We start from the raw sequence: 17701 nt of genomic DNA, 5'->3' as shown, positions 1-17701 counted from the left end.
TGGACAGGTGCTATCGGACTTCTGTGCCTGGCCCGCACTACGAAAGCTTCAGCTCTGCTGGCTTAGGATGTGCCACATTTAAGGGGAAGACTAAGAATGCTCACCTGCCCTCCACCACTTCTGACCTGTTTGGTGAAAAGCTCTATTGGTCTCTTCCTTGCCAGGTGGTCATAGGTGACAAGGTTGTACTGAACCCCGTCAATGCTGGCCAGCCCCTACATGCCAGCAGCCATCAGCTGGTGGATAACCCAGGCTGCAATGAGGTAAGGGAAACTCCATTATGGCTTGTGGGTAGGCATATGCTATAAGAGCAGTCTTTCCTGGGGCCAAAACATGTGCGTGCTGAAAGTGACCTCATGACTGACTTGGGGCAGCATACCTCTTCTTCAGGTAAGCAATCAAAGCCCAGAATCAGTGTTGTCATGTGGTGGTGTGCAAGCCTAGGCAGTGGGTGGTGGGTGAGGGCTGGTAGCTACCCTGGGGCTCAGTGTACTAAGCCTCATATCACTGGGGGATTGTTGTCTAATTTGTTCAGCCAGAAAAGTGCCCTGGTACAAAATTTTTCTGGCCAGAGGGGCACCTTTTTCCAATTGGTCTCCCTTAAGAGCCTGCCTTTGGCTGACTAAGGTGGGTTTGCTACAGGCCATCAGCAACCTTGCAAGAGTGTTAGGTTGCTTTTGGCAGGACCTCTCCTTGGTCTCAAATTGGTAATTATAAGACAAAAGGACAGTGACTTGATTGTGACAGAAGTACTTGTCTAATGGTTGAAAACATCAGCTCTGGAGTCCAGTAGATGTGGATTGAAATCCCCTATCTGCCATTCCCTAGCTCCATGTCTGTAGGTTAGTTAGTGTGCATCTCTCTTATCTCCCTGTGCGTTAGTTTTCCCATCTCTGAAATGGGCATGATGGTAGCCCCACGCCTGGCACATAATTAGTGTTCCGGCACTGGCTGCTGCTTTTGGTGATGATCATTCACATTTCAGAATGTATTCCCTGGACGCTTCTTACCTTTATAGCTTTTATTAGTACTTGTTTTTATTGAGCTTTTACTTTTCGGCTACAGAACAAGAGACTTGGAGAAGAAGGTCAGGGAGCGAGGTTCCTGGAGTCATTTTGGGCATACATGGTGGTTGGCACAAATGCACCATCAATTACCAAACCCATCTGACAGGCCAGTTGAATTTGCAGTTCCTGTGATCTTAATGTTAGGGCTTTTGGGCTGGAAGACACAGTTGTTGTGGGGGACATTAAAAACAAAATAATAACTGTCATCTGTTTTCCAGGTAAATTCTGTCAACTGCAATACTAGCTGGAAAATTGTCCTTTTCATGAAATGGAGCGATAACAAAGACGACATACTGAAGGGGGTGAGTTGGATACTTTCTGGGCCGCCAGCACTCGGCTCTATATGGGGCAGCAGCTAAGTTCTCTTTTAGAATTGGTTTCCCTTAATTCCTCCATGTGTTGACTTTCAGGGTGACGTGGTAAGGCTGTTCCATGCGGAGCAGGAGAAGTTCCTCACCTGTGATGAGCACAGGAAGAAGCAGCATGTGTTCTTGAGAACTACAGGCCGGCAGTCAGCTACATCTGCCACGAGTTCAAAGGCCCTGTGGGAGGTGGAGGTAAGAGGTGGGGCCAGAGAGGGAGAGCGAGGACTCGTGGGCCTGTAGGGTACATAAGCCCCCCTCTTTCCAAAAATGGGTCAGGATGACAGATAAACAAGTGTTTCATACCATATCTGAAGGAAGCTGGATGTGCTGCTGGAGGAAAATGATGTCTGCTTTGGAAGCAAGCTGGCAACTGGAACTGGACCTTTGTTTCTCTTAGGCATCGTATCATCTTTTCCTTCTGTGTCGAATTTCCCTTGCTCATTTGTCTGTCACAACAATATGTTATTGAGTGCCTACTCAGCATGATACAGAGGTGTCTCCTGTCATTGATAGGGTAGAAAGATACCCAGATCACTGGATGGCGAAGTGGGTAGAGGCACATTCCCCGTGCTCTGGAGATCGAGATGAGGGAGGGAGGAGTTCAGGTTGGGTGAAGAAGGTAACATTTGAGCTGGTACTTAGAGAGTGATGTGTATTTCCAAAGGCAGAGATACACAGAGTGAAGGTCACTTCGTTATCAGACAGTGGTGTGGAATTGGGAATGTGAGACGGTCTGGAGATCAGGCTTAACATCCCATTTTGGTGGGGTGGAAAGGATAGGCAGGGAAATGAAACAAACTGGTTTTAGAGACCAGAGGTTGCAGGGCTCATACCCAGGCTGTGAGGAGCTGGGATTTAAGTCATAAGCAGGGGAGGAGCTTGGAGAGTAGTTTTGAGAATGGGAGTAATGTAGTCAGTGTGCCGCTTGAGGAGATAGATGATTCTGTTCACGGCATGTCATTTATTGAGAGGAGGTGGAGAGAGATGAGGTCGAACCCAAGAGTCAGTGGCATGAGTGCTTGGTGACAGAGGTGACTAGGGCCTGATCGGCAGGGACATGGTCCCTCCCCCAAAGTCCTCCTCTCTACTTAACTGCAGCTGTTGGGGTACATGCTTTTGTCTTGGCTTGCCTCCTCTCTTTTTCCTTCCTTCAACTGTTGTATGTTTTTATTGAGATACAGCAGACATAAAGTGCCCAGGTCAAAAAGACACAACTTGATGAATTTTTACGTACACATACAGTCATGTAACCAACACCCAGGTCAGGAACTAGAAGACTAGTAGCACCTAGAAGTCTCCCTTGAACCTCCTTTTCAGAACTGTCTTGTCTTTTTTCCTAGAAAAGTAACCAGTAATTTGATTTCCATCTCCATGGTTGGGTGTTGTCTGTTCTTGAACTTCGTATAAATGGAGTCAGACAGGGGCACTTGGGTGGCGCAGTCGGTTAAGCATCCGACTTCAGCCAGGTCACAATCTCGCGGTCCGTGAGTTCGAGTCCCGCGTCGGGCTCTGGGCTGATGGCTCAGAGCCTGGAGCCTGTTTCCGATTCTGTGTCTCCCTCTCTCTCTGCCCCTCGCCCGTTCATGCTCTGTCTCTCTCTGTCCCATAAATAAATAATAAAACGTTGAAAAAAAATTTTTTAGATAAATGGAGTCAGACAGTATATAACCTTCTTTGGTCTTGTTTTTGCACTCCGCATAATTATTTTGAGATTCATGTTGTTGCATGTATCAATAGTTCATTCCTTTCTGTTGGTGAGTCGTATTTCACTGTAAGGTATCCCACAATGTATTCATCTGTTCATGAACATTTGAGTTGATCCAACTTTTGGCTTTACAACTAAAGCTTCTGTGGGCGTTTTAAATGTGTACAAGTCTCTTTATGGTCATGAGCTTTCGTTTCTCTTTGCTAAATATTTAGTAAAGGAATAGCTGGATTATATGGTGGATATATGTTTAAAAGAAACTACCAAACTGCTTTCCAGAGTGCTCGTACCGTTTTATATTCCTACCAGCGGAGTATGAAAGTCCCAGTTCTTCCACATCATCACCAACACTTGGCACATCAGTCTTTTTCATGGTAGCCATTTTAATAGGTGTGTGGTGAAATTTTGTGGTGCTTTCTTTTCACATGTTTATTAGAGAGTTGGGGAAGAGCAGACAGAGGAGAAAGAGAGAATCCCAAGCAGGCTCATGCTCAGTGCGGAACCTGATGTGGCGCACAGTCTCACAAACAGTGAGATCATGACCTGAGCCAAAATTAAGAGACGCTAAACTAACTGAGCCACCCACGTGCCCGTCTTAATGCTTTTAATCTGCATTTCCCTGATGGCAGATGATATTGAGCATTTTTTCATGTGTTTATTTTTCATCAATGCATCTTTTTCACTGAAGTTTTTGTTCTCATATTTTGCCCATTTAAAGAATTGTCTTAACCTCCCCTTTACTGTGGATGTTGTAATACTCAGGTTTATCTTGCCTGTTTTATAGAAAAATTTGCGCTATTTTTATTATGAAAGGAATCTATGTGAAGTTTTCATTTCCTTCCTCTTCCATATTTTCCGCTTTGCCTCCTTCTCTTTATACACCTAGCACTTGTTGGTAGTTCTTTAGGGTTAGGGTTTACATAGAGACACTATCAATCTTGCTAGGTTATAAACTCCTTGTGAGCCAGACCTTGGTCATTGATCATTGATACCACCATTGTACTCCGCACAGAGTTTTATGAAAAGAGTCTGAATGACTTTTCATGTGTGATTTGGATACTAGTGCCAAAAAAAAAAAAAAAAAACACTGAGAGGGAGAGAGACAGTGCACTCTATGTGGAGTGTTTGCATTCTGTTGCCTTCTTTTAAGGAGTTTTGGGGTGCCTGAATGGCTCAGTCAGTTGGACATCTGACTTTGGCTCAGGTCGTGATCTTACGGTCTGTGAGGTTGAGCCCCCCACATCAGGCTCTGTGCTGCTGACAGCTGGGAGCCTGAAGCCTCCCTTCAGATTCTGTGTCTCCCTTTCTCTCTGCGAGAGACTCTGTCTCTCTCTCAAAAATAAACAAACATTAAAAAAAAAAAATCTTTCCTTTAAAAAAGAAAAAAGTTTTGAGTTTTGTTTTGTCAGACAGTACAGTTACTTGTGAATGAGTTCGATGCTTCGGAGGCTAATTTTAAAGCTTTGTTAAGTCAAGTATGTTACAGTCCTTTTTTAAGGCCTGGATTGGCCCTGATACTAAGGTGTCACCCTTTTGACATTTTTACTGAATGCCCCAGGTGTTCCATGGAGTCTCTCAGAACACATCCCAGCTCTGAGAATGAGCTCTGAGAACGTGGAGCTCACAGCTTCCTTGTTATTTTTCATTTGGCCTTCTGGTTTCACCTTACACATCCGCAACTTTGTAATCAACCAAAGACTGGTGGGGGCCCCTGCGTAGATGTCTGGAGCTTCTGTGGGAAGCTTTGTGTTCTGCCCCCACACATTCCAGACACTTCAGTCTCCCTAAATTCTGATTTGCCTCCTCGACTCAGACCAGTGTCTTCTGCTTGGATTCGCCCTCTCAGTGGTATCATCCAGAGAGGACCTTAAAGCAGAAAGCTGGACAAATCATGGAGATCACTTTGTTTCCCTTTACTCAGGGATCACAGTTATATACTACCTGTTGTCCATCATCTGAACACAGTTGTTTCCTATGTTTTATCCAGTTTTCTAGGTATTCTAGGTGTCTATGGCAAGTTTATATATTTTGTGCAGTGACTAATTATTCATGACATCAGCTGCCATTGCCAGTTACTCTATCATGACCAGACACTGAAGTTACATGGATTTTTAGGGTAAATTGACCCCTGGCTCTCTGAGCTTCAAGTTTCAGAGCATAGGTCTATCTGTGTATTGCAGCACATGAATACCAGCATAAGCATGCTTTTACAGTTTCTCTGAAATTTCTTTTCATTTGTCATGTCTTTTATGGATGAATTGTAGAATCTTCTACTTCATTATCATTAAACCTAATAACCTGAAAACCCTTCAACTTTAAAAAAAAAATTTTTTTTTTTAATGTTTATTTTTGAGAGAGACAGAGACAGAATGCGAGTGGGTTAGGGGCAGAGAGAGAAGGAGACACAGAATCGAAAGCAGGCTCCAGGCTCTCAGCTGTCAACACAGGGCCCGATGCGGGGCTCAAACTCACGAGCTATGAGATCATGATCTGAGCTGAAGTCGGACGCTCAACCGACTGAGCCACCCAGGCACCCCTTCCCTTCAACTTTTTACTATAAGCATTTTGTGTTAACTTGGAGACTATCTTCTTAGGAGAAGCATAAAATTTCCATATGTTTGAGCTCTGACATTACATATGATCATTGCAGTGGCTTTCTTAGAAGATTTTCGGCTAATAGATATGACTCCTGAACTGTAATCTATGTGTGAAGTGTCCATGTTATCTTAGCATGGGTTGACATTTCTTCTACTCCTGTTAATCATTCCTCCCCTTGCAGGTAGTCCAACATGACCCATGTCGGGGTGGAGCCGGATACTGGAATAGCCTCTTCCGTTTCAAGCATCTTGCTACTGGGCATTACTTAGCAGCAGAGGTAAGTAGCGGCCTCCGTGTCTCTCTCTTTCAAGGCCGATACATTGCTTTTTCTTCATTTACCTGTGGCCATTGGGTAGTTAGACACTTGGGGTAATGCTCAGTCACCTTGTTTTTCCTTCTGCTTTTCTGTTTCCTCCTGCCTCATTTTCCTGCTTGTAGACAAGAAAAGGTAAAGATGATAAACACATTTTAGTACTTCACAGGGATGTTGATCAAGATGTGGGGGAGAAAGTAAGTTAGAAAATACTGCTATCGTGAGAATGTAATGTACAGCATGATGATGGTAGTTACTAATACTGTACTTTATATTTGAAAGTTAAGAGAGTAGATTTGTTTTTAAAGAAAAGAATGCTAATCTGGATTTTAGGATTATAGAAATTTTTGCTCTTGCATTCTGCTCTCCCCACATCTTATCTACCAACCCTGCTCCTAACATGAATGTCCAGGACTCAGCTGTAGGCAAACATGCTTTGTAAAGCCGGAAGCATTAAGACACATAAAGAATTAGACAACTTTATAAAGTATTGTGGTTTTCAGGCATTCGTGAAATAGGCAGGGCCTTATCTTTTACTTGTAGGAATGCCAAAAATCAAGGAAATTAGCTTAAATGTCTGTAAAAGGCTTTTGGGGAAAGGCAAAACTCAAAGCTGAAGGACAGGAGGAATTTACTTTTTAATTTTTGTGTTAAGGAGCCATCATACTGTGTGACAGATGCTGAGTTTTACTCTGATCTGCTGGAAGATGTACAATACCTACTCATATCAGATTCTAGATGTACATCAAAAGATACCTCCTGTTGTCTGGTTTCACGGTGGGATGGCTCAGAGATTCTCAGTGTGATGCCTGGGTATCAGTATTGCTTCCACACCTGACCCCGAGGAAGGCTGAATCTAAATGTCCTGAATCCCCTGGGATGCCTGATACTTGAGGAACTGATGATTTTGAAATATTTAAGAACCAAAGATCAACACTAAGTTGAAATTTAAAATGGTGCCATATGGAATTTTGGACCCAGCTAACCAGCTGCGAGGAAATGTTGATTACATGGTTTGCCAAAGCTCCTTGATGGTTGCATTATTTGTTATGTTCTGAAGCGAGTGTAACTCTTGCTGGAGGCCACGAACTAAAACTATTTCTAGTTTTTTTTTTTTATTTCTAACTAAAACGAAGCAGGACTATCAGTGACTGGATACTGATCTTTTATTTACTTCAGGCATTTAACTGTTGCTTTGCTAGTGAATTCATTGTGTTCTTCTGTCGACACTTGAGAGCCGTCTATTGGTAACTGGTAGATCGTTCCATGTGTGTTGTACTTATGTGACGTGTGTGGTTGTGGCATGCCGGTTTCATAAACAGAGGGAAGGGACAAGATTTTAGCTGTTCAGAGATGTTCGCGGGCCTTGAAGTCTCCTGCAAGTGGGGCCGAGTCCTGGAGAAATCAATGGATGTTTTAATTTCCTAATGATTCTTTTTCATCAGGTAGACCCTGACTTTGAGGAAGAATGCCTGGAGTTTCAGCCCTCAGTAAGTATGAGCAAGAGCCTTCTTGTCTCCATCTGGTAGGGTGAGGCCAAGTGATCTGGAACCCTGTTTAAGAAACTGCCACTTGTCACTGAGTGCTGGGGAAGGGGAGCCATTAGGGAGCCTTAAAAGAGGGTCTTGTTCTATGCTTCCCTTGAAGGCAGTCATTACTCCTTGTGTTCCATTGGTCCAAGACTTCCAGTGATGATGCTCTTTCTGTGTGCTTAGTCAAGCGGTCTCCACCTTTAAGTGGGAGAAGCTGATGGTATCTTTGGGAATGCCTCTAGGTTAGAGACAGGGATGGCTCCTTAGAAGTCGGTCTTCTACAAATGAGTGTTCTATTGCTGTTGACCTCAAACTATGACTGTCTCAGATTTTTTCAAGGAATGAGTTTGTGAAGTGGATAGTATCATGTAGGTGATGGAGGTAACACATGAGGCATGGTGCTCCTGTCATCTGCTTAGATGCTCAGTCGTCTATCCATCTGTCCTTTATGCAAATTCAGAAATAGATTTTATAATTTGGTTTGAAATTTAATGCCAACAGGATCTCTCTTTGGAGGCCATATTGCCAATTCATGCTGACTTGGAGGCCCTTGGGGGTTGAGTTGTCTACAATTACGGGTTAAAGAGGGCAGTGGTTGTGTTACATGAAAATGATGGATATCAATAGAACACTTCTCTTGTGGAGTGCTTCATTCTGGTCTAGGGTGAAAAAAAAACAACAACAAAGCAAACATTTGCTACTGTATTTGACATGGTGTGTTCATGTGGTCATCTCTGGTGGGATATGGTAGGAGGTATTGAGGTTACTTGTTTTTGGGGGGTAAAGTTTTGAAAGAATTGAAAGGTTTTCAAGTGGATACCTTAATAAAGGGGTTTGGGGTGGAGATAATACAGAATGCAATTGTCTTTGGAAAGTACGAATTCTGTGGGAAGGGTGAACCTTGTAGTTATGTTTGAATACAATGTTAGCTTTGGAAGGAAAGAAGAGGAGTTCTAAGGGCATCACATCATTAATTCCTGTACTTGGTCTTTCCCAGTTCTTGAGGGAGCTCAGGGGTGTCCTGCTCCTTTAATCTGTACAGCTCATTGTAAAAGCTGCCCTTGCAACTAACTGGAAGGTAGACAGCACTGACCTGGTCCAACTTTCTGCCAATGTGCAGGAAAATCTTTGCCCACCATCTGTGCATGGTGTTCATGTGGCTTGTCTTGGGAGGCTTGGGCTGGAAGCAGTATTATTTTTCATAAGGCAGCTCTCGTCCCTGCACCTTCTTTACTTTGAGAGAAAAAATTGGCTTTGCGTGACTTGAATCTATGGGTATTAGTGCTGCCATCGGAGTTGTCACACACAGCAAGTCTCCCCTCTGAGATTACTTTGAAGGAGAGCTGTGGCTTCTGTCCCTGAGAGCCGATGTGCAATTGAACCTTGAGCTCTGTGAGTAATGGGGTTGCTCTCCTGGACTGCTGATGTGCGAGGGGAGGTCTGGCATTTGTAGTGCAAGAGGAAGAACATAATGATCAAAAGCAGGGCAGGGAAGAGAGGCAGACCTGGGTTTAAATGGGAGACCCATCACGTATGAGCTGTGTGACTAAACAAGCTCCTTGCTCCTCCTTGGGCCTCCATTCCCTCACCTGTAAGAGTGGTGGATAGATACGCTTGTTGTAGGGACGAAGTAATGTGTGCATAAGACGCGGCCCCTTAGTAAGCTCTCAGTAAGCGGCATTTATGTAAGTTGCATCAGATCAGTAACATTTTTAGTGCCTTTATGTCCACAAGTTCATCTGGGCTGCACAGCAGCTGCGTGAAGGAGTTAGGGGAGATTTTATGATCTTTGTTGGACCAGTAAAGAACCAGAGAGTGGTCCTAACTCATCACCTGGTTCGGGTCTCTGAGAGTTCAGTCATCTCTTTATCTTTCTCATGCTTTTACATGCCATGGTGGTGGAATGTGCCATCAGGCTTGGGTGCAGGTCTGGACTGCATTGTCCTGGCTGCTCTGGAATGGTGCATGGGTGGTTAGTCTTCATGGGGAGGAGGGGTTGTGGGGGGGCTCATCCTGTACCCCCAAGGCCATCAGCACAGCTCCTGCCCCTGGAAAGAGGCAGGAAGGAGTTTTTTTGCAACCCTCCCCCTCTTGTTGGCTAGGAAACTTGGGCAGAAAAGCTGGAGTTGTAAAAGTTGGGGGGAGGAAACTTGATTCTGTTCTGGGTCACCTACTTCCCTGGGTTTGGCACCCAGTGCTCGTGGGAATCTTCACCCAGAATCCTACTTAGCTTCTTGGGCTTGTCCTTCTCAATTCATCAGCACCAATGAGCCCCACGCACACTAGCTCTTGTCTGACAGCCTTTTGTACATGTGCCTTTCCTCCCACTAGGTGGCAAACGCCAACTGAACACAAAGAACATGAAGACGCTGTTGCTCAGTCACAGGTCCAGATAGAGTGCATTTCATGCAATTTCAATTTTTCTTCAGTCTGCCGGCAGGTCTGAAGCTGAACTGAGCTCAGACGCTGAGCTATTTATCTCAGACCAGAATCGGGTCAGGGTTTATTTTGAAAGTGATGTGGAAGACTTTGCAGGTAAAAGTAGTTAGAAGAGGACAAATTCTATTCAGAGTTCTTTTTTCTTGAACTGAGATGTTTGGTACTCTCTAGTTGGTTCCTACTTGAGTGTAGATAGATCAACAAGTTGTGGGTTTGTTAAGGTAGCGCTGTAAGATATTGGAGGAGTGTATAGCAAGGAGGAGACAGAGCCTTTGGGTATTAAAAGAACCATTTGTATTTTCTTTGTTTCTCTATCCCTTCATCCCTCCTCTCTCTTCCTCTCCACCCCCCCCCCCACTCCCTTCTTCCTTTACCCATACAAAAGTTGGGGCTGCAGATAAACTCCTAGAGCACACTGTTGCCCTCCATCTTAGATGTTAGTCCCTAGAATTAAATTCTCTCAAGCTCTCTCCTTTGCCTGTTGGATTTAATTTTCTTTTATCCATTTCCTGTTTGGAAAGGAGTCAGTGCCTCAGCTCAAGCAAAGCAAGTTAGTAACAAAATGTGTTTTTCCTGGTAGTTGCAGGTGGATATTGTTGGATAAGGCTGTTAAAAATTAAAAATAATCCCACATAGAGTCTCAGCTCTGGGAGAGACCTCGCAAAGCATATGAAAAGGCACGGTAGTCTGAGCTTGGTGCTTAGATCTGCTCAGGCAGACGGGCTCTGGAGCCTAGAATGTGTTCTTAACAGTTTCTCAGGAAAGCTTTCCTCATTGTTCATTAGTCTTGACTGTCAGAGATTTTCTTCAATCTCCGCCAAATCCCTTACATCGCAACAGAGGCCTCTTTTCCCCTGAATTGTCATTGGCAGTACTCCGTGATTAATTTCAAGTGTTTTTTTCAGGGCTAGTCTGACTTCTCAGATATTTTTCTTGGCCACACTGGGATCTCTGTTTACGAACACCTGGGTTCAGGCTTACTTGATTTTCCTTTTCCTCCTGGGAAGTAGCTGTATCATATTATTGCTAGACAATTGAACTGTAGGTTAACACAGTGTCCCATAACCAAATCCACAGGATGAGTTTTCTCAAAGTGCTTCTTTTCTCTTCCAACTACTGCAGACGGATGTAGCTATATGGACTTCTTCGTCACCTATAGCACTCTTTCCATGGACGTCTGTTATTGTAACCCTGCATTGTTTAAACATTTTTATTGCAACACAAGAAGGTAGAGTGTCAGTATTCTTGGCGTGGGTGGCCGATTATCATCTTTTATGACTGCTCTGAAACTCTCGTTCTTTTCCTGCCAACTGCTGATGTTCACTATTGTTTCTTCCCTGTTCCTGTGGACTGTGCAGTGATTGTAGTGAGTGAAGGGTCTGGCGTACAGAATCCATGACTTGATGACTTTTCCTCCTCAGGTGGATCCTGATCAGGATGCCTCTCGAAGCAGGTTGCGAAATGCCCAAGAAAAGATGGTGTACTCCCTGGTCTCTGTGCCTGAGGGCAATGACATCTCCTCCATTTTTGAGCTGGACCCCACCACTCTCCGTGGAGGTGATAGCCTTGTCCCAAGGTAGGGTTCTAAAATGACTTATCCCAAGTAAGTCAGAGCTGATATCTGTGGCCTGGCTGGGCTTCTTGGGTTCCAAATCACCATTGCCTTTCTCAAAGCTCTTGTAAAAGATTTGTTCTGGTTGCCTATTGGAATGGTGTCTGATTTTTTTTTTTTTTTTTTATGGCTCATCAATTAGTAAGTTCTCTGTAGTTGGACAAGAAGTGCTTTATTGAGGTAAACAAGTCAAAACCATAAGCTCAAATAGCTTGATATATATTTTTTTAATGTTTTACTTAATTTTGAGAAAGAGAGAGTGTGTGTGTGTGAGAGAGAGAGAGAGAGTGCGAGCGAGCGAGCAGGGGAGGGGCAGAGAGAGAGGAAGGCACAGAATCCGAAGCAGCCTCCGGGCTCTGAGCAAGAGGAAGCCCCTGACAACAGGACTTGAACTAGCAAAATGTGAGATTATGACCTGAGCCGAAGTCATATGTTTAACTGAGCCACCCAGGCACCCCTCAAGTAGCTCCATAATTCTAGTTTCCTCTACTCTCTTCCACATTCCCACACTTGAGAGATCTCCTAGTTAACTAAAGAAACAATTATAAAGAAATTCTGGAAAAAGGAACATTTGCAGTTCACTGAATATAGTAATATATTGAGATGTCAGACCAGTGTTCTTTGTACTTTTATTAAATCTGACTCTTAGTTTTGTTGCATAACAATGCCTTTTGGTGGAGGGATTAACTGGCTTCTAAATGGGATGAAAGGTCATGCTTAACCCCAAAACCAGCAACAGTATTGTTAGTAATGGCTTACACTTATTGAATGCTGACTGCATGCTATGTTCAGTGCAAAATACTTTGTGTTACATCATTTCATCTGCACAAAAGGTTATCTTTCCCTTCCTATAGAAAAAGAAACTGAAACTCAGAGAGTTCGAGCAACTTCTCACATGTCAGCCAGTTCCTTTGCAGAGCCCGAAATCTTAAATGCTTAAGACAGACAGGGTTGCGTGGGCAGTTCTGACTCTTGAATACAGCAATGGTTAGTAGCACTCTTGTTGGCATTTGTAGGTTTTACACATTATTTTTGACATACAGACAAGTATTTAATGAATACAAATGTTTTAGAAATAAAAGTTTATAACATTTGTTAGGTTAAAAAAAATCGGGTTTTTTTTTTTTTTCATGAGGAGAAAAATGTGAAATAGGGGATTATGGAAAGCAGTTACATTGTTTTATGAGCCATGGTGTCTGATTCATTTCTGTATTTTGGGGGTTTGACACCCTATTAACAAAATTCTGATTCATATACATACCTGGTTACAAATAGTAAGATTTAACAGCTCCCTTGCAATCTCCAGTTACTTTTCAAACAGAGACAGCAGGAGAAGCTTCATTCCAAGGTCTGAACCCAGACTCAATAACCTATTAATGCAAATTAACTACTGATCATTTTCCATAAAGGACATTTGACCATGTATGCACTTTTTAAAATTATGTTTAGATCCAAGTCAAACATTAGAGAGACCCAAAGATCCTACTCAGAATGTCCCAGAAGTTAGTAGACTCCAGTCCCTGTTTGTAAGCCTGTCTTTAAAAAAAACCTACCAGCATGTGCTGAGTTGGTATCAGCGGCCAAAGCACAAGTCCCCTAGGTGGATGGAGCAGTCGAATGCCTGTTGGCAGCATAAGTATTCGAGCAAGGTGTGACATCTGCAGATCTGCTGACCTTTGGTTTCCTTCATTTCTTCCTCTCCATACCTGCTTTGGCCCAGAGCAATGCACCATGTCAGTGAGACTGGTCTCTGCAGTGCGGGTGCTCTGAGGACTAGATGAGTACCTTCTCTTGTGCTGTCAGAGTGATGAATGGAGGACAGTGTCCACGTGGAAGAGTACTTGACATTGCAAGGAGGCCTTTCCTTGCCACTCAGTAAAATTGTCAATTGGTTCTTCAACTCTGCTGGGTTGTTAATTCCTTGAGAATCTGGGGGAAAGCTACAGATGTTCCTCCAGGAAATCCCAAGTATGTGCACAGCTTTGCATTCTCCAGGTTTGGAAGCCCTGATTGAGCTGATGTACACTGATTTTTTTTTTTAACCATACTTTTTTAATGTTTTTTTTTGAGAGGGAAAGAGCACGTGAGCATACATGAGTGGGAGAGGAGCTGGATTGGTGGGGGGGTGGGGGACAGAGGATCTGAAGCAGGCTCGATGTGGCTCTGGAACCCACGAACCACAACATCATGACCTGAGCCAAAGTCAGACGCTGAACTGAATGAGTTGTCCCCAGTTTTTTTGTTTGTTTTGTTTTGTTTTTGTTTTTTTACAGTAACAGACTTGTTGAGATATAATTCATATACCATACAATTCACCTACAGTGCTCAATTCAGTAGTTTTTATGAACAATGCTGGACAACTATCATCACAGTTTTAGAACATTCTTCCCAAAAAAGAACACCACACCCTTTCTCAGTTACTGTTACTTCCCTGTTCTCCACATCCAGCCTTAGACTTACCTGCTTCATGTCTTTATTGATCTGCCTGATCTGGACATTTCATCTAAATGGAATCATGTATCATGTGCTCTTTTGTGACTGGTGTATTTCACTTAGTATTTTTAAGGTTCATTCATGTTAAAGCATATTTTAGCCCTTCATTTTATTTTATTGCTGAATAATATTTCATTATATGGTTATAACACGTTGTATTTATCCACTTATTTTTTTTAATTATAAAAATTTTTTCTAATGTTTGTGTATTTTTGAGAGAGAGAGCATGAACAGTGGGGGGGCATTGCAGAGAGGGAGGAAGATACAGACTGTGAAGCAGGCTCCAAGCTGTCAGTAGAGAGTCCGTTGCAGGGCTTAAACCCACAAACCATTGAGATCATGACCTGAGCCGAAGTCAGACACTTAAACTGAATGAGCTACCCAGGCACCCCATCTACTTATTTTTTTATTTTATTTTATTTTTAAATGTTCATTTATCTATTTTGAGAGAGAGCAGGGAGGGGCAGAGAGGTAGAACTGTCAGCTCAGAGCCCAATGGGCAGCTCGCACCACGAATCTGGAAACTGTGACCTGAGCTGAAGTCCAGAGTCGGATGCTTAACTGACGGAGCCACCTGGGTGCCCTTATTTTATTTTTTATTTATTTTTTATTTTATTATTTAAAAAAAATTTTTAATGTTTATTTATTTCTGAGGCAGAGAGAGACAGAGCATGAGTGGGGGAGGGTCAGAGAGAGAGGGAGACACAGAATCTGTAACAGGCTCCAGACTGAGCTGGCAGCACAGAGCCCGACACGGGGCCCGAACTCACAAACCGTGAGATCATGACCTGAGCCGAAGTCGGTCGCTTAACCGACTGAGCTACCCAGGTGCCCCCTTATTTTCTTTTTTAAAAAAAGGGTTGGGAGTGCCTGATTGGCTCAGTTAGTTGGGTGTCTGATTCTTGATCACATCTCAGGTCTTGATCTTACAGTTGTGACTTCAAGCCCCACTTTGGGTTCCATGCTGGGTGTGAAACCTCCTTAAAGAAGAAAAAAAAGGGCTAATACCTAATCCTTTTTTTTTTTAATGTATTTAAAATTTACTCTTTCATTTATTTATTTATGTTTTAAGTACTCTTTATGCCCAAAGGGGCTCAACCTCACGACCTCAAGATGAAGAGTTGTGTGCTTTTCTCACTGAGCCAGCCAGGTGCCCTGTATTTACTCACTTATTACTTGATGCCCATTTGTGTTGTTGGCCTTTTTGGCTATTATACCACTTTGAACATTCTTGTACACATTCTGGGGGGACATAAGTTTTCATTCCCTTGGGTATATACCTAGGACTGGAATGCTATGTCATGCAGTAACTCTGTGTAACATTTTGAGGAGCTGCCAGATGGTTTTTCAACATGGATCCAGCATTTTACATTCCTACCACCTGTGTGTGAGGGTTCCACTTTTTCTACATTCTTTCCAATACTTGTTACTCTTTTTGTTTGTTTGTTTGTTTGAGCTATCCTGGTAAGCGTGAGGTGGTATCTCGTTGTGTTTCTTTTTTTTTTAATTTTTTTTAATGTTTAATTTTGAGAGAGAGAGCTTGGAGCAGGGGAAGGACAGAGAAGAGAGGGAGTCACAGAATCTGAAGCAGGCTCTGGTCCTCTGTGCTGATAGCACAGAGCCTGATGCGAGGCTTGAAGTCACAAACTGCAAGATCATGACCTGAGCCAAAGTTGGATGCCTAACCAACTGAGCCACCAGGCACCCCTCTCATTGTGGTTCTGATTTTTCTGTCTGTGAAGTTCATCATGGTTTCATGTGCGTATTGGCTACTTGTGTATCATCTTAGAAGTATCTCTTCACATCCTTTGCCCATTATCTTTTGCCCATTTCAAAAATTGAGTTGTCTTTTTATTATTGAGTTTTTTTTTTTAATTTTTTTTTCAACGTTTATTTATTTTTGGGACAGAGAGAGACAGAGCATGAACGGGGGAGGGGCAGAGAGAGAGGGAGACACAGAATCGGAAACAGGCTCCAGGCTCTGAGCCATCAGCCCAGAGCCCGACGCGGGGCTCGAACTCACGGACCGCGAGATCGTGACCTGGCTGAAGTCGGACGCTGAACCGACTGCGCCACCCAGGCGCCCCTTTATTATTGAGTTTTAAGTGTTCTTTTTTCTCAAGACAGATCCCTTACCAGGTAAGTGATTTGCCAGAATTTTCGGCCATTCTCTAGGTTGTCTTTTCACTTTCTAGATGGTATCTCTTGAAGTACAAAAGTTTTTAATTTTGTCAAAGTCCTGTTTTTTCTTTGATTGCTTATGCTTTCAGTTTCTTAAACCATTGCACATTCCAAGGTCACAAACATTTATGCTCATGTTTTCTTTTAAGACTTTTATTGGTTTTTGGTTTTTACTCTTAGGTCTTTGATCCATTCTGAGATCCTTTTTCAATATGATTTGGGTAGGGTAGATTGCCTTTTAAAAGCTTCCTTTCTCATTGACTTGTTAACTAGATAGGTACAGGTTTGTAAAACCCATTTCCATTTTGGTTTAAGTAAATTTCCATATGTTGTGTCCTCTCTTCAGGAAGTTATCTAATGAATTTGTTCAGGTTCCCAGGAGACAAGGGAATGACGTTTATCTTACATGTTAAATGTTTTAGTTTGCAAGGGATAGCAAAAAACAGAACCCTGTGATGTAAAATACCACATTGTTCCATCACAAGGTGTTTCATGCATTTCCTTGGCAAGAGGAGTGAGCAAGTTGGCCATATTCCCCAGTGGGTTGGAAATTTGCATGATGCTGTAGGAAGGGGAGGTCTAAGCTTTTAGGTAACATAGCCAAATTGGAAAACTGTCTTTGTGGATAGTTGTCCATAGGTAGATGGATTCTAAACTCTTAAACAATGGAAGCCTTGCATTCACCATGGGAGAAGTGTCCGGCATGGTCTACTAGTATTAATTACCAGTTACGATCTTGAGCTTGGTCTTAACTTTAAAAATGTTTATTCATTCTTGCCCCTGACCAACAACGTGAGAGCCAGAATTGAATGGGCTATTCATTTGTCCTGTGGAGGGATCAAAAAGCTTTAGGAGAAGTACACTCATTTCCCTGCATCTTAAAGTTGTGCTAAATATTGCTTGTTTGAAGATGAGGAAGACTGAAAATAGATAAATGAATGTCTCTGAAATGTTATCAGCAAAGGAATTTTTGTGATAGTCAATGGTTAGAAGAATCTTTCCAAGCCGAAGTGAAAAGGATAATGGCAAATCCTGGGTATACTGAATAAGATAATAAAATTCCAGTGTATGTAAAATAGATGCTTTAGATGAACACTGGGAGAGCACCCAACTTTGTGACTGCCTTTGTAATTGTCCTGATACCATGGCTTTTGAGTTAAGGATTGGGAATGAGACTTGGGATGAATTGATAGAACACCCTTTTGTGTCTCAAATATAATTTGACATAGAACTTTACAGAAGGTAATCATCCAATTAAAAGCTAAGCTCCAGGCTTTGGTTATATTTTGAAATTCAGAGAATTAGTCCATGTCACTCAGACAAAAAAGAATTGGCACATCTCTGTCAGGTTTCTTCTTCATGTTGTTTGATGTATATTCATTCTAGTTAAATATCA

At 42.7% G+C, this 17701-nt stretch overlaps 1 protein-coding gene across 6 annotated transcripts in view; it reads left to right on the top strand.

Annotated features, from left to right (window-relative positions):
* The window catches only part of ITPR1 (inositol 1,4,5-trisphosphate receptor type 1), a 329757-nt gene that overhangs the window by 132713 nt on the left and 179343 nt on the right, over positions 1–17701 (top strand). For 3 of the 6 annotated variants that reach the window (XM_040492111.1, XM_040492109.1, XM_040492108.1), the window contains exons 8-13: positions 165–263; positions 1286–1369; positions 1478–1624; positions 5917–6012; positions 7494–7538; positions 11441–11595. In XM_040492111.1, coding sequence (XP_040348045.1) covers positions 165–263; positions 1286–1369; positions 1478–1624; positions 5917–6012; positions 7494–7538; positions 11441–11595 — 626 coding nt within the window. The remainder of the gene's footprint in view (positions 1–164; positions 264–1285; positions 1370–1477; positions 1625–5916; positions 6013–7493; positions 7539–11440; positions 11596–17701) is intronic. The other 3 variants (XM_040492113.1, XM_040492112.1, XM_040492110.1) reach the window with 1 other exon arrangement.

Source organism: Herpailurus yagouaroundi, unplaced genomic scaffold, assembly GCF_014898765.1.
Source record: "Herpailurus yagouaroundi ecotype Mexico unplaced genomic scaffold, PumYag 183, whole genome shotgun sequence".
Lineage (NCBI taxonomy): Eukaryota > Metazoa > Chordata > Mammalia > Carnivora > Felidae > Herpailurus > Herpailurus yagouaroundi.
This window is presented reverse-complemented; position numbering and strand designations above follow the sequence as displayed.